At 40.3% G+C, this 23573-nt stretch overlaps 1 protein-coding gene across 6 annotated transcripts in view; it reads right to left on the bottom strand.

Moving 5' to 3' along the window:
• The window catches only part of CTBP1 (C-terminal binding protein 1), an 85044-nt gene extending 61619 nt beyond the window's left edge, over positions 1-23425 (bottom strand). The window contains exons 1-2 of one of the 6 annotated variants that reach the window (XM_029910621.1): positions 23264-23425; positions 21968-22053 (exon numbers count right to left, since the gene is read on the bottom strand). In XM_029910621.1, coding sequence (XP_029766481.1) covers positions 21968-22025 — 58 coding nt within the window. In that variant the 5' untranslated portion in view covers positions 22026-22053; positions 23264-23425. Of the gene's footprint in view, positions 1-21967; positions 22054-22641; positions 23068-23263 lie in introns of those variants that run through there. The other 5 variants (XM_024201457.3, XM_024201456.2, XM_024201461.3 and 2 more) reach the window with 5 other exon arrangements.
• Between the last annotated feature and the right edge of the window lie 148 nt (positions 23426-23573).

Genomic DNA, 23573 nt, shown 5'->3' with positions numbered 1-23573 from the left:
TGTGCTCTTCTGCATGCCAAAGCAACTCCATCAACACTGATCCAGTACAAGGGGCTCTAATCTTTAAAGCTCCTTTAATTTTTCCCCCCTGAAGACAGTGACCTCTTTGCTCTTCTCTGTTAATATTAGGAAAATCGTTGATGATGATTACAAACCACAGGATAGCTCAGTCTTAAAAAAAAGAAAGAAAAAAAATCTAAGAATCTGAAGGATAAAGGAATCAAAGACATCTTCCATCCAATATATTCCGTAGGCTAACTCGTGCTAGCTGAGCCAAATCTTCAGGACACAGAATTTTTTAAAAGATGTTCATTCTGAAGGTAAGCAAACAGGATGTATAAAAATGACTAGTTCACTGAGACTGGGCCAGCAACAACAGTGTAACAGCCAAATAAAACAGGCAGTTTACGGCAACAGCTTGGTTTAGATTACCAAGTTACATTTAATCACAATATAATAAATCATACCATGATGTGAGATACATGTTCTAGTGAGTTTTTCTTCACATGCAGTTTAGAGTTTCAGTTATGAAGGGGCTGGTCCCAGCACCACAGTTAAAGTTGTGTTGGAAAGTACAGTTAAAGTGGGGACTTATTCCCATGATTTGATGAAAGAAGCTAAATACTTCCTTCTCACACATACCACTTTCTAAGGGGTTCTAGATGTGATTTTTGTGAATGTTTTAAGTGTTTCCACTGAATTGGTTAAAAGTTGGAAGTATTCAAAAATTACCTATTTTTGAATTTTTTTTCCACTGGCTTTTTGATGTTTCTTGTAGTTCTTGATGTTCTCACATGGTTAAAAATGGTTAAAACTTAGAAACTTCCCTAATGGGACTAGTCACATGTGTAAAATTACTTTGTCTGCAGGATAGGGGCCTTGCATTATAAGCTTTTTAGGCCACAGATCATGTATTTACTTATTTCTGTGAAGTGCCTAGGACATTTCTTGGTGTTTAAAAACCCAACAGTCGGGGAAAATCATATAAAATGTGTTACCGAGGGCTTGTCTACACAGTGGGATAATGCGCTCTCCTGGGGTGTGATTTCTAAAAACCATCAGCATGTTGCACATCCCTTGGTCTGTGCAGAACCTGCAGGTGCGCGCTAAAGGTTCCCTAGTGTGCTTTAACATAGCACTATTTCACACAGCACTACATTAAAGTGCACCTGCAGGGTTTACATAGACCAATTAATGCGCATTACCCCACCAGGTAGACAAGCCCTGATTCTACTCAAATCAATTACAACAAAAGATCCATTTCTGGACAATGTGAACAATAAGCCTTTTCTCTTTCATATCCTGAATTGCTTGATAAATTAAAATTACAGCTATAATATTGTATATTCTTGTTTTTGAGCCAGAAATTGGTTGTATTTTAATCCTGCTGGAACATGAAAACTATCTAATATGATTCAGAAACAATTTTGAAAAACAAATCCAAGCTTACAATCCCTAACAAATGGAAGCTAAACTGTCAGTCACCAGGATCATTCTGACATCTTCCAGTCATTTTTTATCTTAAAAAAATAAACTTATTAAAGCCTCTGTGTCTACCAATCTGCAGGCAAACACTTAGGAAATCTGCCCACAGCATACATGTGCGTCATATAAATGTCATCTCCCCCTCTCTAATTGAAACTTCTGCCTCCTCAGTGACAGCATAAAACTTCTGCAGAATTAGAAAGGTTATGAAAAACAGAGGGCAATCAAAAACTGACCTTAATGACCTCCCTTCAAAATAAAGAATAGATTGGGTAGTAACTAGGTAGGATGCTAGATTGATGTTACTAATTTCTTCCCTGTAGTTGCAAAAAAGGCATTTTCCAAAGTAAGAAATTGTAATTGCTCTTCTACTGTATGCCTACATGACATGCTTCTCTGAAGCCAAGAAAAAAATGTGGGTAGCAGGAAAAACAACAATTAAGTACTCCAAAAGTTGCATACCAAAAAAAAAAAAAAAAAAAAAAAATTGGCCATTGCTTTTCCAAAAAACAAACTGCTGGCGCATGTACTCAAAAAAGTTTGGAATCTTTTGGTTATCTTCCAAAGGTGACCAAAACCCCACCAATTTAATGGAAATAAAATCAAATCAGACCATTTGATACATATTTTTTAGTATTCTAAAAGAGCCACAGCATCAAGGAAGATTTTGGACAGCAAATGCAGCAGCTTCCCTCCTCTTGAAATTTCAGGAAAAGGGGAAGGGGGAAAAAAAGGCCGCTTGGTTGGCCAATACAAGTGAATAATTGTCAGAAAATTCCCCCAATTCGGAAAGTATTATTACCATCTTCCATAACAAACAAGAAGATGGTGAGGATAACCCTGCTGGTGAGGTCCAGGAGGAAGAGCAGCAGACCTTCATCACTAATTTAATTTTCCATATCACTTTGGACGTTCAGCCTATGATTAGCTGAGAGAACAACTGAAAAGTAACTGAATCAGCTCAGGTGTTTTCATGGTGGCAATTTACAAAGAAAGAGGGAAAAAGCTCTAAAGTAAGTTAGTACGGCAGCTTTCTAGCATTAGCTGCACACAATGGTTTTATGCTTACTATTAAGTATTTGCCTTTCATTTGAGACAACAAATATCCCCCCTCACCCCAGAGTAAACTCTGAGCCAGTTTTAGCTCCTGTAGTGTTTTCCCCATGGACTCTGACCAGACAGATTAACCTTTAAATTCTTTATGTCCCAAACAACTTAGATATGGGTGAAGAGCTATTACCCATCGTTTAACCTGTAGGATGAAAACTAAAGAATCTTGAAAATACTTATGGAACACCTTTCTCGGAGAAATTTTTACATCTGTGGAGTAACTCAGGGGAGAAGATGCTCATTTAACAAGGACTGTAGTAAAGGAACGGAGATGGAACACAGAATTTACAGTGGAAATCCCTGATAATGTGGTAGTATTGTCCAGTTGCTAAATGCTTCTGGAAGCGTATTTCACTTCACTGTTCTTATATCTTTGAAGCGCCAGTTAATCTTACCCAGGATTAGCATTTTTGGTTGTGATAACGAATATAATGTATTGTGAATACTGATCCTTTTTGGCCTCTCGCCACTGAGCTATTTCTCATTGCTAGAGTAGCAATCACTTTGGACTGGAAGGCCTCCACTAATATTCCATTCACTAAATGCACTTTCAAGTCCTGGAAGCTCAACATAATAAAAAATGATATCTTTTATACAAATTATAACAGGGGAACTCCTCATTAAACGTATGCAGCACTTGTGCCTACAGGACAACCAGGACAGGGCCCCATTCTGCTAGGTACTTTACAAACAGAGAAAACGACAGTCCTGGCCCTAATACAATCTAAAATATATGGTATATCCAAAACCTACAGAAGCCAGTAGACTTCACAAATTTTCCCCCTTAATAGCATAATCTCTCTTCTGGTAAATATAAAAAGCAATATTAAAGTTTTGTTTTTACACATCTGTTCTCTGGGCAGCCTCCAGAGTTCTGTTATAAGCAATGCTATATAATGTGAATCTTTTATCACATGCCTATATTTAACTTACTTAAATTAAAAAAGATTAAAAATGGAACTAAAGAATAAAAAGAGCAACTTTTGTGTCAAAAGTTACCTGGAGGACAAGGTGGTTGGTGTCTTAGTACTATCAGTCTCAATCCTGTAGTCACTGCAGTCCATGGGAGCGTTTTTATGGATATCAATGAATGCAGGATCAGACCCTGTCTTTCAGATCTAGGTACTTCGGTTCAAGTAAGTAACATGTAATATTATTTTGGTGATTTTATCCTAATCTTTGGTAGGCATCTGCATCATAAAACTACAACAGACTTGACATGACTGGCAGCTGCTGCTCAAAAGAAGTCCAGAAACATAAAATGCATTTCTCATCAGACTTGAAGTGCATTGGGAGAATTTTGTGGGTAAAACTTGTACAGATCTTGCTTGAACTATTTATAGTTAGTGTATCATTTCCTCCCTTTCACAAGCATTATATCAACTGGAATATATTTAAATACATATTTTTAAATAAATACAGCACAGACTACTGGATTTAGAATTTGATGACACATTCACGGAATCTACTTTTGTAAATATGTGGCCAAAGCCATGCAGAATACAGTGACATCCATGCAAGAGGTACACTACACAACGAGGACGTCAAGATTCCTACAGCACTTCAAATTCGCTCCTTCACATTTTACCCCCAAAGAAGTGGAAGCTTCGCCACTACAGCAAACTTAAATATAAAGGAAGCCCTAGAAAACGTACTGTATTATTTGGTGAGTACTGACGCTATATGTTGTTCTGGAAAGAACATAAAGAAAGACATAGCTCCTACCTCAGGGAGTTTACAATCCTGCACTAAGATAAGAAAAAATCAGACAATGTGATAGAAATTAGAGATGGAAAAGTTTTAAGAGTTAGAGCTAAACAGAGGTTCAGGCCTAGTGCCATCCATGCAGGAACACCAGCAAGATACTTCCGGGGTGGAGGGAGGCAAGTAATTTACAGCAACCAAGAAAGGGGTGCATCTTATCTGCCCCCGTACCCAGTTAGCTCCACTGGCCAGTGCATTGTGAGGGGAAGGGTAGAGCCTGTCCCTGACTGCTTCTCACTCTTTTCTGCCTGCCCACCTGTGACTTGCTCACAGGGAGGAAGGGGGAGGAGGAGGAGGAGGAAGGGGGAGCAGTGGGATGCAGTCAGTCACACAGGAAGTTGCAAGACCTAACTTCTTTTCACAGTCACATTAGCGCTAGTGAAAAATCTAGTTTGTAAAATGCTGTAAGCAAGAAAAAAAAGGGGGGGGGGAAAGGTTCTTCCGAGTTTCTTCTGTGACTTCTATCTTTTAGCTCTAGCAAAGCCAATTTCAAAGAATGTAATGGAAGGCTCAGAAAGGTCTCAGAAGAAAGATCTAGTATAAAACAAACTAGTATTTTTATTTGGATGCTACAGGGTCCTAAATAGCCCATATTCCTTTCAAGTTATTTAAAAAGAACATTAAAACATGTAAATTGGGGATTTTTCTCTCTATTGTTTTTCTGCACCTTGATAAGTGTAATGATATGAGGGGAGGGAGATATGGCTAGGCAGAAATGAACCCCATGGTTGTAGTGTAATACCAAGGAACTAGTAAAAAAATGGATATAGTAAAGAGTAATAATCATACATAGTGCAAACATACACTTTTATTGCAATCTGCCAAAATTTTAAATAGACATATCATGTGTTAACTAACTGGGCTGAATAGCATGAAATTCAGTTTATACTAATCAGCAAAAGGGGAGGAGAGAATGAAATAAGTGGGACGTGCATTTTATTTTATAGTACAATAATGCTCCTAAGTCAGACCACCTGATTGGTTATTACATGTGTAAATCTGAGTGGAATATCTATATTACCAGCAAATGCATTCATTTTCTGATCATTCAGTGAGTAACCTTTATGAACCTGTTACTCAAATAATTCACTTGAAAGTTGAAATGGAGTGGGTCAGTGTGAATTCTTATTCCAAGAAGCTTATGCAGTTCTTCAGCCAGTGTCTGTGACTCTCTCATACATTAGAATGAGGCTAAATTTCGCCATACGGAAAGTATGTTTAACTCCACTAAAGGCAACAGAGTTGCACCAGGCTGAATTTGTACCTAGACGTTTATATGACCTACCTCTAAAACAATGCCAATTCAAACAAAATTAATGAATGGCTTTTTGTCCAGCTTAATCTTAACAATCTGTAGATATGAATAAACAAATATCACTGATGTCTGCAAAACGTGATACAAGTGACACCAAAAATGCCATTCCAGACAACTTAAAGTTAAGTGGAAGGAAGTAAACTGGATACCACCCACTGTGGGAGGTAATGTAAATAGTGTGACTTGATTTCGGGAACTAGTGATCATCATTACATTTGCAAGAGGAATGAACTATTCCCTATTTTCTCCAGTATCCTGATTGTCTGATGGTGAAATCTATTTGTTTTTCCTGAGAAGCAGTCGCTGAAGTGTTCCACAGTCAAGTCAGAAAAGACATTGCTGCAGTAATCATCACAAAAAGCCTGTAACACAAGTTCGCTAATGGCCATAAATAAGGTATTTTTGGGAACAGCCTTTGATTTTGCCAAGAACCTAGAAGCCTATTTGGTACAAACAACCAATCATGATCATGGTAAAATACTACAGCCTCAATGAAGTGTCTCTGCGTAGGACCCAGTAAGTCTTTGCTAGAGAAGAAAATGTAGCCTCAAAGTTATTTGGTTTAAAAAAAAAAAAAAAAAAAAAAGTAGGGATGGTTAACATCAGTAAATATACTATGTACTAATTTTCAGTGCAGTATCTCTGCATAACTAGAAAGCTCCATGTACTTTCTGGGTTTAAACTAATTAAAGGGGAAAAAAATGACCCACACATCCTTCCAGTTAGTTATTCATATTAATTGAATTATACTGTACACTAATTAATACAGTAACCAACACTCTGAAGAGTATTAACCTCTAATATTTTAGTCTTTTAAAACAAATACGATAATTTTCAAGGACAGAGGGAAAGGTAATTTTATATAGCACTGGAGAGCATGCATACATTAACAATGGAGAAATGATGAAGAATATACAGGGCTTCTATTTTCACATTAAAAAATAAACAAGTAACTACATAGACAGTAAAAGGAAAACACCTATAAAACAGCACCACAAACAAACGTTTTCCGTGCCAATGGAGCACAGAAATGTATAGAAGTCAACAAAAAGTAACCTGGAAGTAACCTACTTTTTATTTATTTATTTTATATTATTATATATATAAAAAAACCCAACACACTGCCAATCAAAATGCTCATGATTCATAACTATTTTACAACAACAGAAGAGGACTTGACTACAATGCAATTTAAGGCATTTGTGGTATCTGACTAATGGCACTTTCCCACTAAAGTACTTTTAAAAGTTGCCATTTTCTAGTACAAAGGAAAATATCATATTGAACAACTAAACTAAAAAAGCATTGAAGATTAACATCGACTGGACTAATTCTTACTGAGAGTTTTTACTTGCTAGACATGTAAGAATAAAATTGTTATTCAGTGCTCACAAAAATACCACACCCTGAACGTGTTATTCATTGAGATTTAATTTTTTTACCTCACATACGTCCTTACTTTTCCCCCTTATTCATGTTGAGAAGTACCTTACTCTGCAATTAGTCAATAGGGTAACTCACAGAGTATGCTGGTACTCTACTGAGTAAGTGTAGCAAAATTAGGCCTGCTATGAGTTGTCTAAAAATTATTAAATGACAAAACTGTAGCATTTCAAAGACACAGCTTTTCTCTGTTACCCAAGGTAAGGAAGAGAGAATGTTAAAAAAATTATAATTAAGATGTGGAATTATAAAATTATTTCATGTAGATGGATTAATAGGTTTTCAGTTTGCATATTGGTGAAAAGGCACTACCACTTGGTGTGTTACAAGGAAAAAATTATTTAAAAGTTCATTCATAATTTAGAAGCACAGTACAGTGTATATAAAATAACTTTAGTTATTTTAAACAATGTTAAATGGAAATGGATGCCAAAGGTCTAAGAGAAGCAAATTTCATGGTAACATTGACATTTATCAGCAATAGAGCAAGATGATTCAAATGTTTGGTCTCTACAGCCCAGAGAAATAAATAAATAAAAGCCACCAAGTAAAAGATCCATAAAACTTGCATTATAAATGAACACAAAGTAAAGACAGAATATTAAATTTGTTTCTTATTGCCCTCCTAATTTCTTTTATCAAGTAAACAGCATAATAACTCTTTTTTCCCCCCCTTTCTATTTAGTTCTTGAGAACATATTAAAAGATATTACATCGAAAACTGGAGGAAAATTACAGTCGTAGAAGTGGCAGCTGGGATTTCCCGACATTCACCACTAATGCATTTTGCATGTATTTGTATTTTATTTTTATGTCTGCATTTTGCATGAATATTAAATGTCAAAAAATTCCAAATGCCGGCACTAATTCAAAGCAGGTTACTATAAACACACTCAAATGAACATACAGATAGTTACTGTGTGTGTGTGTGTGTGTGTGCGCGCGCATACGCGCATACACATTAAAATGCGCACACACACACACACACACCTATTGCAGATGAGAATTCAAAGTTTATATAAAATGTATTCTTAGATCCATTTACTACTTTAATCCATGCACATCAATGGATAGAAGGCACTAATTACAGTCCTACCCCAAAATGCATATTTAATGAAAGATCGGGAGGGGGGAGGAGGGGGAGATTACAAATTTTTGCCCCTGGTAATTTATAATGTTGTAGACTTGTGTTAGCCAATGACATTTCCTTGTTTTCCCCTCATCAGCAACAGCTCTAAAAATATTTTCATGGAAAGAGTTCGACTTTTTGGCATAAATGGACAATGTGCCAAAGACCTGATCCCAAGATGACTGAAGCCATTAGGGAGTCTTTCTATTAACCCCAGTGGGCTTTGGATCAGGCCCCAGCTGACTGATGCATACTGTAGGTTCACAACTTTGTGTGTTTGAAATTCACTATAAGCCATTTTCTTTTCAATCTTCGACTGTAAGGACAGTCCATAACCAACTAATCAAACTCCTCTGAGGGGTTGGAGGTACCTGAAAAATGACACTTTAATTTGGGAGGTGGCATCACTCCTACAGCCTGACCCTGTCATTATGAAAACTAATCGTGTGAGGTGGTACACCGCACCCCCTATAAAATCAGCAATTTGCTATCTAGGGCCCTGATTTTGCAAAGACCTCCACACATACTCAATTGTATACATTCTGAGCAGTGCTACTGAAGTGAATGGTGCTACTCACATGGGTAAAGTTAAGCATGAGCGTAAGTCTTTGCAGAATCAGGGCCTAAAATTGTATCCATTTGTGCAGTATTATTCCAAGAGTTCAATGTGAAATGGAAAAAGGAACAACTTTGTTTCTGATTTCCTATTAAACATATTAATATTTTAAAGCGAATCTACTACTTGAGATAGTACTGGAAAATCAGGTCTATTATTTAGTACAGAACAGGGACAGCACAAGCAGCAACTAAGTACCGGGTAAGCCTCTACACACTTCCTTGCCAATATGAAAGGACCACTTGTGCCAGGTGAGTGAGGTGTAAAGGTAGTTCAGCTTCTCAGCAATCTCTTTCCTGAGATTGAATCTACTATCGCAGGGATAGGCAACCTATGGCACGCGTGCCGAAGGTAGCACGGGAGCTGATTTTCAGTGGCACTCACACTGCCTGAAGCTTCTTAAACATTTTAAAAACCTTATTTACTTTACATACAACAATAGTTTAGTTATATATTATAGACACTTAGAAAGAGACCTTCTAAAAACATTAAAATGTATTACTGGCACGCGAAACCTTAAATTAGAGTGAATAAATGAAGACTCAGCACACCACTTCTGAAAGGTTGCCAACCCCTGTACTATTGTAAAGACACCTATCTACTTGGCTTTTGACTGACAGCACTAACCAACTCATATCACATTGTGCTTCAAACAATCAGCAGACTAGATTGTTTTCTTACTCGGTATCACTTTGGGCAGGATCTGAACCACTGACAGATATAAGAAGTTCCATAATATTTACATATAAATACCACATACTAAAGAAATAAGAAACAACGTCAACTGTGCAGTAACTGGGAAGGCAAACAGCACAATTATACGTTCAGCAATAGTTCTCAAAGAGCCTTTGATAGTAGAATCTATTTGTATAACTGAAAGAAAGAATGTTGGCCAGCATATGGACGATATCACATAGAAAAGGTATTGTGGAAGCTCTCACTGTCTACTGGCCAACCTCCAGATGAAGATATAAAGAACTTCAGTTGCAATATTTTAGCCAAATGACAAATCATCTGAGTTTCTGGTATTCTCCAATTATTTGCTCTACAATTTCAGCATTAGGTATACACTGAAGATTTTATTTGGGACTTGAACCATTTGTTTATGGCACAGAGGTAACCGGACGACCAAGTGTGCTGTATTAAAATAAATTAAATGGCCTCAAGCTATTACCGAAAAGACTTTATCCTACTTCACAAAACCAGTATAGCCTCTGAAAAAAACAGCACTAGTTTAGCAGTGATGCTTCTGCCATTGATAGCAGCATGTACTGGACAATCTGGAGTAGTAAACAACATTCAAAAGAGTCTTCTTCTTGATTTCAGCTACCGGATACTGTGCCATGACACGGATCTGATAAAGGGTGGGACAAAAAAGCTCCTGTTGGAAGCCTGATGTTTTTCTCTGTGTTCTGTCATGCGATCAATGAGGGGGAATTGTGTCCTGTTACGGATCCGATTCCTAAATTGGCCTTCATGTGCCCCTCTGCAGGAAGCAAAGCACAGGAGGAAGCCAGACGCAGGAGCTGTGTGGAATGGAGAAGATCCTAAAACTAAATCCTCCTCCCCCTTTTAGACAGAGGCTATTTCTCGGGCCATTTTCCATCTGGTACTGATACAGTAGCTCTTTACTTAACAGTCATCTCAAAGTCTTGAATGCTCATACAATGTGCGCACTCACACTACAAGAATTTATGATCCCTCCTTCCCTTCCAGAGTTCAACTGTTAAGTAAAATTAGCATGTCTCCAGTCCAAATTTCTGCATCTCAGCAGGCTTAAGAGTACTCAGAACTAGCAAAACAGGGTTGTAGTGCAGTCTAGTGACTTTACCATTAGTTTGTTGGTTCCCTTGCAGATTTGTCTTGGCAGCTTAATTGATGAGGTTCTACTTCCTGGTTTGAACATAGAGATCTTACCACCAAAATTTAAAGAGACGGCACTACAATGGTAGAAAGCAGGTTTTCAGTTTGCCTTGTGTGTGTGTATATTATTTAGAACAGAATGCTCTGTCCATGCTAGGGCATAACTATTAGGTCAGATCACAGCCTCACTTTTTGCAAACTGTATTTATTTTATATTAATTTAGATTAAAAAAAGTCATACGCAGGCTCTGAGCACAAAAATCAGATACAAATTGCAATTAGTTCACCCCCTCTACTAAGCAGCAGTTCTAAATACAATCATCCTCAATTTGTTTGCCAACACTACCTTTTCCCCCATCTCTCATCAGTGGCAGGCCAAAAGAAAGAGCCATGAAGCACTCCATCTCGTTATCCACCTTCAAATCCCTCCTCAAAACTCTCTTTGGCCATGATACCTACAAAAAACTTGACAGCAGTTAGGCTGCTGGTGTACTGTCACCAATATTGTCTCAATTTTCCTTGTACTCCTTCCTCCATCTGCCTGTATCCATCTGCTGTCTTTTGGCTCATCATATATTGTAAGCTCATTTGGGCAGGGACTGTCCTTTTGTTCAGTGTTTGTACAGCTCCTAGCACAATGCTGTCTGGTCCATGCCTAGGGCTCCTTGGTGATATAGTAACACAAAATAAATAAATAATTCCATGAAAGTCAGCAAATGTGACTATTTCAGAATAGGTGCAAGAGATATTCCAGAACCCCAGAGTTCACACAGAGAACTCCCTGCCAGCTTTGTACTGTATCCAGGGGAATCTAGCAACACCACCACTGATGTCAGTTGTGGCAGCGTATCACAGCACATTTCACAGGGATTCAAGCTAGGCTCATGTTTCACAGTTAGACTGGGCTGGTCATGTGTTGAGAGTGGACGACACCATGCCCAAGCAGTTGCTGTATGGTGAACTGAAAGTGAGCAACCATATCTGAGGCAGCCAAAAGAAGTGCTTCAGGGCCACACTTAAGCACAACTAGAAGCATGCAACATTGATGACGACAACTGGAAGTCATCAGGAACAGACAGATCACGCTGGTGAGAAACAGTCAACAATGGAGTTACAGTAACTCCCCACTTAACGTCCTCTCACTTAATGTTGTTTTGATCTTACGTCCCTGCTCAATTACAGAACATGCGCCATTTAAAGTTGTGCAATGCTTCGCTATAACATCATTTGGCTGCCTGCTTTGTCCACAGCTGGCAGCCCCCCTATCAGGTCCCCTACGCCCCCACAGCACCTCCTGCCCACTGGCAGACCCCGCGGATCAGCGCCTTCCCTCTCCTCCCCTCCGTGGCAATCAGCTGGCTTGCAGTGTTCAGGAGGGAGGTGGGAGGAGCAAGGACTCGGCGCGCAGGCTCCCCCTTCCTCCTGAATGCCGCAAACCAGCTGATTGCCACGGGCAGGAGGCAGGGGAGGGAGGGGGAGCCTGCATGCTGTGTCCTCGCTCCTCCCCGCCCCACTCCTGCCCCCTGAACACCGCAAGCCAGCTGATTGCAGCAGGCAGGAGTGAGGACATGGCGTGCAGAGTAAAGGGGGAGGGAGGGAAGAATAGGCAGGTTAAGGGTGGGGGCTTAGGGGAAGGGGTGGAGTGGGTGGGCCGAGCGTTGAGCCCAGTGGCGTAGCCAGGTTCTAAGTACAGGGGGAGCAAACCTAAAAAAGGCGCCCCCCCCCTTGGCTCCTCCTCTGGCCACGCCCCCCTGGGCTCCTCCTCCGGCCGCTCCAAGCCCCCCCCCACTTGGCTGGCTCCTCCAGCCGCGCCGCACTGTGCGCCCCCCCCATGGCTCCTCCGGCTACGCTGCGGCCATGCTGCGCCCCCCCTCAGAGGGGCTCGGTCCAGGGGTGGGGGCGGGCGCAGGGAAGGGGTGGCGGGCGGGCGCTGCTCGCTTCTCCCGGGGGGAGCGGAGCAATGGGGCGGGCAGCAGCTGGTGAGATCCCCTCTCCCCGGCAGCTTCCTGCTTCCCTCGGCCTGGGCAGCCCAGCATTAGCAAGGGGTGGGGTATTGCTAATGTTGGGCTGCCCGGGCTGAGGGAAGCAGGAAGCTGCGGGCTGCCCAGGCCGAGGGGAAGCAGGAAGCTGCCGAGGAGAGGGGATCTGCCCGCCAGCTGCGGAACGCTCGGCCGCCGAGCCCTGAGCTGCCGCAGGAGGCGGCCGTGGCGATGTTGGGGCCGCGCTGAGTGTGGGGCGCGATGGCCGAGGAGCCGGCCCCTTCGCTCCTTCGGCCGCGCCCGCTGCCCCCCCCCCCCCCAGGGCCCCCCCGGAGCCCGGCCGTGCTGCCCGCCCCCCCCTTGCCTGCAGGAGCCCAGCGCCGGCCTGGCAGGTGCCACTTTTGAAAAATGTGCTGAGGGGAAGCGGCTGCTTCCCCTGAACCCCCCTAGCTACGCTCCTGGTTGAGCCCCCTGCCCCTGGTGCTTGCAGACTTGGGGAAGCTGCTGCTGCGCAACGTGCTTCTCCTAGCCTACAGCACCTTCAGCCTCCTTGCCTGCCTAATTGTCTCCAGTGCCAGTGAGCTGTGCCTGTGTGGAGTAAGGCGGGGGCACCTCCCAACTATAGTACTGTATGGCAAAAACACAATTTCCCTGGAACCTAACCCCCCCATTTACATTCATTCTTAAGGGGAAATTGGATTCGCTTAACATCATTTCACTTAAAGTCACATTTTTCAGGAACATAACTACAACGTTAAGTGAGGAGTTACTGTACTCAGCTCGAGATTAATCACCATATGGATCTTGAGGCACAGAGGTGGAGTTGTAAACATGGGCAGATTCAGTGGGCACAGGCTGTAATCCCTTCCTCGATATCAAGCTACGTATGTGCTCAATGCAGAAAGGACTGTCACTCATGCCTCAGCCTACTTGGACACAAGTGTATTCACAAGACAGAATACCGTCATCAATTTTATCTTCAGTCACGAAGGACAACAACAACAAAATCAAAAAGAGGCAGTCTCAAGTAGCCCAACCCCAGGAAACTGAAGGCCTGATTTTGGTTGAGGGGAGAGAGGGGCGCATAAGTTAGTCAATAAAAAGAAGTAATCACCTTAGGTCTTGTCTACACAAGAAAGATGCACCAGTTAAACACAAAATATGTTAAACTTGTTTTACTTAAGCTGGTGCAACCTCCTGTGTGTGTATACTTACTTTGGTTTCAAGAGTGGTTGATTTTGGTTTAGCTTAGACTGATCCCTAATCAATTTAAGGTCAACTGATTTAAGTCTGGTTTAAACTGAAATAAGAGAGTCGACACGGGGGTTCACACTGGATTAACTAAAACAGTTTGAAATCATACCTTTAGTTAAATAAGTGCAACCTTCTTATGCACACAAGGCCTTAGACCTGGGCTGAGACCGTCACAACACCGGAATAGAGCTACTCATTTACTGATCACAGGAAAAAATAATCAGGACTTAATATTGCATTTGAAATATTTTCAAATGTACATTTGAGAAGAAATCAATTATGCTAACTTTAAGACCCTATTTCTGGATAAAAAAATCCATCCCAAAAGAACCACAATATATTTAAGCAATACTAGCACAGGTAGTGGTACAGATTTAACTAATACTGTACAAACTTTACTTTGCCCACAATACAGGCAAAAGCTCTCTTTTATGTGCTTCTTTCTTCCTTCTTTCCATTTAGTGAACACAGAAGAATATTGTCCCCCTTCCAACAAACAAAACACCACTTTTCCTAACAGAGCCATACAGCTCAGTGTGTTCAGAAACAGACAGATTAAGAGGCTTAAAGTAGGCCAAGAGAGATGACACTCACAACGTTATTAAACCAAAAGTGAAGCTGTATGATGTTCACGGTATTTTAGGAGCTAATCCTTTCCAGCTGTCCATTTACAATGCACTGTCATGTTTAGATTATTTGTGTGTGTCCGTAAGAAACCCAGGCCAGTGGTTTAGGAGTCTCTATATGATCCCAAATTCTATACCTAAATGAGGGACCAGTTCCTCAGTCCACAGGTAGTGGGCCAAATTCATCCCTGGTGTAATTTCAATAAAATCAATGGAGTTACCCCTGGGATAACTTAGCATGCCTGATCCTGTGTGGTGCTGAGTGTCCTCAATTCTCAGTGACTTCATTGGGAGTGGAAGGCACTCAGCATCTCACAGGATCAGGCTCAAAGTCTGCTAGAAAAGGTGAAGATGTGACTGCTCTTCACGGTCTCACCAAGGCCAATACCCAGGCTTGTCAAGCAGCTCTGTCAACTGAATGGACAGAGCAAGCAGCTAGGGTTTACATCTTGGATGGCTGCAAGATGATCATGTGATGGAGTGGGTTAAAAATGGTGTGTGTGTGTGTGGCTAGTGTAGAAGAAAAGATAATATTTAGCGCTGAAAGGAACTCCACCTGGATATAAGGGGCTCAAACATGCACCACTTGAACAAAGAGATGGTGAGAGAGCGTCTGGTCAGAGAACTAACAAGGATAAACAACATGCACTACCAACAGCGAACAGCAACCTATTACGAAAGTTTCAAAAATTTTTAATACTGTGGGAAACTAAAACTCCCCTGCAGTACCCTCGTCATAGCTAATTTGTGATTTCCTGTACTCACAGTACTAACAGCACAATAGAGCCTCTATTGTGACCCTCCTCCCGCAAGCATTCAAAAAAAGCAACACATTCTTTTTATCTAGACAGTGGAGTCTCATATACATTCTGCTCTACCCAGCTAAAAGGTTATTTTCTTAGAAGTTGCTTTCGCGCATAATAAAATCTGCCATCTAGTTGCATCACATTCAAAAACAGCACAAGACAAGCAGCAATGGTGTTTTAGGAGCCAAATTGCTGACTACGAAACTCAGCAAGGGGAGGCTTAAGCAGCTACATAAGTATTAGGGGAAGAACAGGAGAGGATTCTAAATGGAGAACTGTCCCAAAATTTAACACACTGAGATGAACTTCAAAACAGCAAAGCCGCTGAGGGGGGTGGAGAATCATTGAGAATCCCCTCATGGAACCAATGAACAAAAGTTACAGTAATATTAATTATGCATGGGCACAGAGGGGAGACTATGCCCTTTAGCATACAACAGGTTTCAGAGTAGCAGCCGTGTTAGTCTGTATCCGCAAAAAGAACAGGAGTACTTGTGGCACCTTAGAGACTAACAAATTTATTAGAGCATAAGCTTTCGTGGGCTACAACCCACTTCTTCGGAAGCTTATGCTCTAATAAATTTGTTAGTCTCTAAGGTGCCACAAGTACTCCTGTTCTTTTAGCATACAAGTTACCGAAAATATTATTAAGATCCTAGGCTTTGGGCCACCAGTTTTTGTAAAAACATTTTGAATACGATTACAGAATAATACTGGATGTTTCTGAAGAATCCCAAAGTACATTAGAAACAAACATACAAAATTGCTTCAAACACCAGTAAAACATAGCTACAGGAGGGAAACAGAGCTCACTATAAAACAATTTAGGACAGACAGTGAAGACTACCTTAAGGGGTAATTTTAGATTGGCAGAATATAATTGCCGGAGTTAGAATTTAGCCAGGGCTAACATGCCAAACAAAATATGCCACGGGATCTTTGGCCAAGACCTTAATTTTATGTCTCCTCCAGAAAGCATTTTGGTAAGAGGGAGAATGATGCAGCTAGCATATTCCAACCAGCACAGGAATGCACACATGCAACACCAAACTGATGTCAACCAGTGAAATAATTTCTTTCAATCCTGCTCATTTTAGGAACAGGAAAAATCAACATGAGAAAAGCTGTGATACACGTTAATGCTATTCAGCAAAGTACAAGAAGCACATTAAGATGTTCAGTAGACCACAAATGTGAAAATGCTCATTATCTGGGTGAAAATGAACAGTTTAACATATCTGGTACAACACATTAAAGAGAAAAAAAAAACATTTAAAGATCAGTTTAAGAGTTTGGTGACTGGCTTGTAGTTATCGCTACCAAACACTTTTGTCCTGCATGACTCTGCAAAGATTAACGCTACATACTGAACAAGGCCACACATCTAATGAAACATGACTCATCTGGTAACTCTGATGAAGTGCTATACACTACAGTTTCAGGTGGGAGACATTTTCTTTTTTCATTTTGAGGTTGTTGCCCTGTGAACGTGTAAAGACACAAAGGTATTTTTGTACCACTCATATTACAAATATCGGGCCAATTCTAAAAGTTCACATTCAGACAAAACTCCCATGGAAGCCAACCGGAATTTTGCCTGGGAACAGTGTGATTTCAAACTAAGTCAGGACATTTGGATTTGGACCAATAGCAATGCTGCCACTGGCTGCCGCCCCTAGCTGCACCCTGTGACTCTAATGGGAGTCACAGAAAGTGCAGTGCGAGGAAATGCTGCCTCAGGCAGCGTTCACTTTCGGCAAATTCTCCTGTAGATCAGCCACAATCTGGCTGGAGAACATACGTTTTAGTGTAGCTCCTTCCTGGTTCATTTGTTCAAACTCTGGCTCACTCATAGGCCACAGGGACATTTTGCAGAGTGAGGAAAAGTGGCTACATATAGCAGGGGATGGAAACTTCCTGCACAGCTGCTTCTCTTCTGGGCCTGGCCCCACCTGGCTTTTTTTTTTTTTTTTTTTTTTTACATTATCTCCCCTGCACACCAGACAGTCTGTGCAGTGGTTACCAGATAGGCCACTGCTTGTTTGTTGCCTTTTCCCCTCCAATTATAGGGCAAGATTATGCACAGCCTCTGCACACACGTGCAATGTGGGGAAGAGATTGCAAGCACCCTTGCTCCTTTGTGCCTGCTTCATATGGCTAGGCAGACTAGTGCTTACGCTTAGGGAGCCATGCAGTAACCTCTTCTAAAGGGGGGGCCACGCCTGAGCTGGCCTAATGCAGAGGGTAATGGAAGGTGCATCTCCCTTTCAGAACAGTGATCCTGCTCATGTGGCAGTGTCCTGAATTAGGCACAATGCCTCCACGAGCTCCTTCCAGAGTGGTGTACAATCATGCACCACCCCACCACGGGGCCAGGTACAAATGCTACAGTTTGCCCAGAATCTTTAAATAAATATTGGGGCTCTTTAGGAGGCCTGTTACTGTACATCCCACAATAACAAAAAGCGTATTGTGAACAGGAACTGCGAATCCTGACTCAGTAAAGCAAGAATTTTATTTCGTGCATTTCATATTTTCACATCAGAACCCACACATAAAAGACATGAACAAATACTAATAAGTGACCATTCTCAGAATGAATTCTGTGAGAGGCGCAGAGTCAGAAAGCATGAACAACCTTCATGCCACACTTATGTAACTTTGCCAGGGGGGAATATAACAAGTTGAAAGCGATTTGGGTACTGACAAGGGACACCCATTGAACTGTGCATATAGCTATTTTAAAAGACTACAACCCATTCCATAAAATATCTAAAACCAAATAAAATTGCAGAACCACGACTTAACTTATACTTAAACACTAAAAAAACAACCCCCATACCCCATGTATTACAGAAGTAAAAGCTTCCTTTGAAAAAATTTGAGTTTAAAACCATTGTAAATGTCAGTGGTCTCAGCCAATGTTAATCTCATTCTTTTACCAAAAACATTTAGACTAAGTACTGAATATTTAATTTGTTTTTTTTAGCTTTCCCCTATGTCTCATAGTCCTGGCAATCTTGCTTTTTACAAACTTCTGACCTTGATGCCTCACATCGTAGTCACCATCTTCCTAGCTAAGGATGACTGGATTTAAGACTCCAAAGTCTAGGAGGAGAGGGGTCACAAGGGAACAAAGTACATATTTCCATGTCCTCCTGAAGAGGCCTGATTGAGTACCTTTTATTTTATGCTACTACTTGCTCAAGGCAATAAAATTTTCCTTGTTAAGTATCAGAAATGTGCATCAAAATATGGGAAGTGTTATATACAAAATTAGAAAAACCAATTATATCTATTAGACACTAACTGGATAATTGCCAATCGGAATTATACAGGAAACATGATGGTTTCAGGTAAGATACCAAAAATGTTTTTTAAGGGAGACAAACGAGTTTTCCTCATAAATAAATTATTGCTCTATTATAGCAAACAAATTTATGTTTCACCCATCAAAAATAGTTCAACTTTTCATTTTACTTAAGTTCTTGGGAAAATGTGGTAGGTTTCTTATAAAAAGGGACTTGTATAGATTTTCATTTCTTTACCTTACTAGTTATCGTATTTCTTTACGAGAACAGTCACCTTTTTTGTAGATGCTGGTTATTGTGGCAAAAACTTCATCACACCTAGGAAAAGGTCTTGATTCAGACCCCTTTTTGGTCCAGTGGCACAAAGAGGGCTGAATTTGCCCCTCCAGAATACTCCATTTGCAGAGGCTAATTTAACAGCTCTATGCAAATTCCCCCCCCCCAGGATGTATGGGGGGGGCTGGGGCAGGAGGGAATATGGCCAAAGCACAGTTCACTCCAGCTATTCTCTGACAGTGTAATAGCTCATAGAGGGCAGTCAGAGGAGTCCTGGGGCTGTTTTAAATTGTGCTGGGGATTGGGCAGGCCCCTGGCCAGGACCAGAATTAGGGAGGCTCAAAAGTGGTTTAACCAAATTAAGTGCAGTAAAGCAGTACCAAAGATTCTGGCCTCCAATCTTTACAAACCGCTAAGCAAAGTATTAAATCTAGGGGCTCAGAACAAGCTCTAGCCTCCAACCTGCTCACAGTTTGAGATTTCCTTAGTTTTGCTCCCATCAGATGCTGTCATCACAATGTTGTACATCACTTTAAGCCAGGAGAAACTCAGATGGTAATGGACTCCTAATCCACTCCCTGTACATTAGTCACTTAAGAGGGTGGGATGAGACTATTTTGGAATGAAAAAAAAATTTAGTTGAAAATATTACTTCTAGAACTTAACACACAAAAGAAACCCACAACTCACAAACAATCCATAGTGTCCTACTGTTACTTTAAGTTGCTAATTATGTTAGTAAGAGGCAGTTTATATTTTTTATGTTTTGACAATCTGAAAATGGCTGGTTTTATAATATGTAAAGAATTTCTGCTACACATTTCTAGTCGGACTACACACAAAAATTAGCTTAAATTGCCATCTTTGTTTTGGAGTTGGTAAGAGAGGAGGAATATGAAAGTAACCATGAATTTTCTCCTATCCCTCAGTGATGTATGCTCCAGCCACCCTCAGCTCTACAGTATGAATTTAGTTAATAGACTGTGCGTATGAGTGAATAGCAGGGAGATAAGGAGAAAGAGGTCTGGCCTATAATTTTTATCCTAACCTTACATTCTAGGCCACCTTTTAGTCAATGTCACTCCATCCCCACTTTCTCATTAAATAAATAATTACAGGGACCAGGCCGGTAGGCAGCCTTAGATGAAACTGCAATGTTGCTATGGGATTTGAAAGCCTGACACACGCTGTAGCCCAGAGACTAAGAGTATCACCTCATCAATGTTCCCAGCTGGCCCGAGAAGCAAAAGCCCCTAATATTGCTCTTGAATCCAGGTCTCTAATTGTCATCCACCCAGAGTTCCTTAAAGAAACGCAGCTATTACAAATTAACAGTGGGTAAGAAAGACAAAATGGAAACTAGCAACTGTAGCCCAAAATATTCAGATGACTTTGAATGAACAGGGAATAGCGGTATTTTATAGAAGAAAGAGAGAGAAAGGCCAATCTTTGTGTGTCTTTTCTTAAATACAACTGAAGTCAATGTATTATCACATGCTCACTGGTCATTCAAAATATCTAATTAACAACCTAATAATATTTCATTCCCTAACAGCCATATAAACACATTTTAGGAAAACACTGAAGTTTTCCCAAAGGGTACAATCCTGGCTAATTATCTAATTGCTGTAGATGTTCTTAGTTGACAGAGATGGATTGAAACCATGTTTAAGAATGTTGGAATGCATGATACAGTATCCATATGATAACACATTATGGTGGCAGCCTAATTCTAATCTTTTTAATGAGATTTTTCAGCTAAATACTGTGACTGTTGCGTTCACATTATAAATAAAACTATAACTCTAAGAAATACAGATTAGTATATTAAAGCATCAGGCATTCTGAACAGGGAATAGCGACAATTACTCTTCGATGGTGCAAAGACCAAAGTTTAAAACAAAAAAAGGGTAAACAGTCAAACTAACATATGTAAGGACATTCTGAATTCAATTTGTCACATTAACAACAACTCAGGTATCATAGCACATATGGCACGTCACATCTCCAGCAGTTCTAACACTCCCAATAAGAAACACATTTGCATGCACACTGAATGTTTGCATGCTGCAGTTATCCCAATCTACATACCACAAGATTGAATTTAAAAATCCACAAAACAAAGTTTATTTCAAAATAGTAGCTTCAGTAACTGAATTATGCTAGTAAGTGTAACTATATTTTTAGGATTAATTTGTTATCTGCTAATTCATTTATCAAAACAGAGGTCACCTAAGCTACTGTAAAGTGTCACAGGATTTTCTTAAAAGAGGTACAAACAACAGACTCCATACATTGGGCCAAATTATGCTATTTGTTCCACCAGTAGAAATGCCGTGTAAGTCTATTACTCTATCACTCCAGTTTTACACCAGTATAAATTAGAAAAGGTTCTGGCTCCCTGACTTTATTTCTACTATTTGTGTGTGTATATATACACACACACACACACACAGTGGTTAACTGCAAAGAGGTAGCTTCTGTCTGGATGGCCAAAGTAACAAATTATATAATATTTAGATTATATTTAAAAACATCAAAAATAAACTGGTGTAATTTTGTTGCCATGAGGCGGTGGAGGTCAATAAAAAGCAATATTATTACAAATAAAAGTTAGCAGTTGGTGTTACAAATTTTATGCAGATACTATGAGGAGGTTTAGGTTACGGCACAAATATGCCACTAAATTAGACCAAAAATACAGAACAAGCAGGTATATTGTGAAAATATTCTCTCTACCGGTGTAACTTTCTCCATATTAAGCTTATTTTATTCTGCTTTTATTATTTACTAGGTAAACTAAGATATTCAGCAGACGCATTTAATGAGCTGATCTTTCCATCTAAAGCAGTAATAATTTATATATGACTTGTGTTTATTAGTGTTTTCTGGTTCCCTTTCTGCAGGAATATAATAATGAGATTGAAGTATTAAAATACATGGACCTGACTGCTTGCAAAGAGACTAGAATGCTAAATAAACATACTTACATTTTCTGAGATCCAGGGAAAGGAATCTCTGTGATGCATTAGAATCACACACATACATCCCAAATACTGTAATTCGTTTTAATTCACTGAAAAAAAAGTACACATTCACTACAGTCCTATTAAGCCCCATTAATTTAAATGAGGCTAAAAGGGTGATTACCTCGTGGCTGTTCCACCAAGAACTAAAAGCAAACATTCTTCTTAATAAGGGCAAGAGTTGTTAAAATTTACACTGAAGTTCAATTATTTAATTTAAGCCACAACAGGTGAAATTTTTAAAAGTACTACTGGTAATGTCTAAGGCTACGTACAGTCTGCTTCACTATCAAGAGTGCAAAGGCAGCCATCTGATTTTAAAAATATTTTAAAAAAAACCCAAAGAAACACAATAGACAATCAAATCTACACAGCAAATGAAGTTATTATTTTGGTTCTATAGCTTTCTCTTTGGGAATCACTCGCTGTTAGATTCTATATTTTGTTGTTGCTGATTTAAACAGCATATAACAGTTTTCAGATTAACAGAAAAATGTTAAGCAGGCAATTTGAAGCAAATACTGTAACATCACCCCATGCATATGATGTCTTTACTCTCAACAGCAGCAGCAAGCCATAAATGCATTTGCTAGCATTTTTTTTTTTAAGGAACTCAGATTTGTGGAGGAAAGCCTTACCTTACAAATAAATAACCTGTCCTCACACTTAGCAAAGTCATTTCAACATTCAGGCCTTCAACCGTTTCTTTACAGTAATAAAATGCTTTTTAACTTCCTGTTTATTGAAAAATTAGCACAGCCTTTTCTACATGGCGTTTTACCTGCCTTCTACTGCAGTTAAAAGCCAAGACACTGTCTAATCCCTGAGCATGTGTAGGGTGAAAAAAAAGAATTAAAATCATGGATAGAGATTTAAGGCTATTTTAGTGCAGACTTTTTTCCCCCCTACGGGTGAAATATATCAACAGCCAAGTTCGACTCCCTTAACTAGGCTTCACCGAGTCTGCTGTTTAGATTTTTTATTTTTTTTTTTTAATCTCTCGATTCCAGCAGTTACTAGGCAAAGTTGCTCGCCAGACAATGTCTGGCCATCCGCACCTCTCATGACAAATAACCGTATAGTCGCTAACAAGTCTAGATTAAAAAACAAATCCCTCACACACAAAGCGAGCAGGCAGCGACGGGAGGGGGATGGGAGGGGAAGAAGCACAGCGAGCCTTTATGTCCACACAGACATCGATGCCTCTTTCAAGCAATCTCGCAGAGGCAATCGGAACAAAATAGACAGTGAAATCGTTACCTAGAGGCAAGCCCTTGTTTAGTAAATGAGAACTTCCCATTGAGATAGCGGTCCAGTCTCTCTACACAGAGAACTTCAGTCCAATATCACCACACACAAAAATCCTAAGCATATGGCGGCTACTTCTATTTTCCCCCGAAGTAACACACAGACACACACACACACACAGCCCCAGCGCTGCTGTCTCTGAAAGTGGGAGAGGCACAACAGGCGGAGCTTAGCACAGACAAAACTAATCTCTTGTTTCCAAGCACGGAAGTGCAATCAAAAGGAAACGGACGGGAGGGAGAAAGCGAAAATAGCTAAGTGC

Source organism: Terrapene carolina, unplaced genomic scaffold (assembly GCF_002925995.2).
Source record: "Terrapene carolina triunguis isolate 2854851 unplaced genomic scaffold, T_m_triunguis-2.0 Scaffold66, whole genome shotgun sequence".
In the NCBI taxonomy this organism is placed as follows: domain Eukaryota; kingdom Metazoa; phylum Chordata; order Testudines; family Emydidae; genus Terrapene; species Terrapene triunguis.
This window is presented reverse-complemented; position numbering and strand designations above follow the sequence as displayed.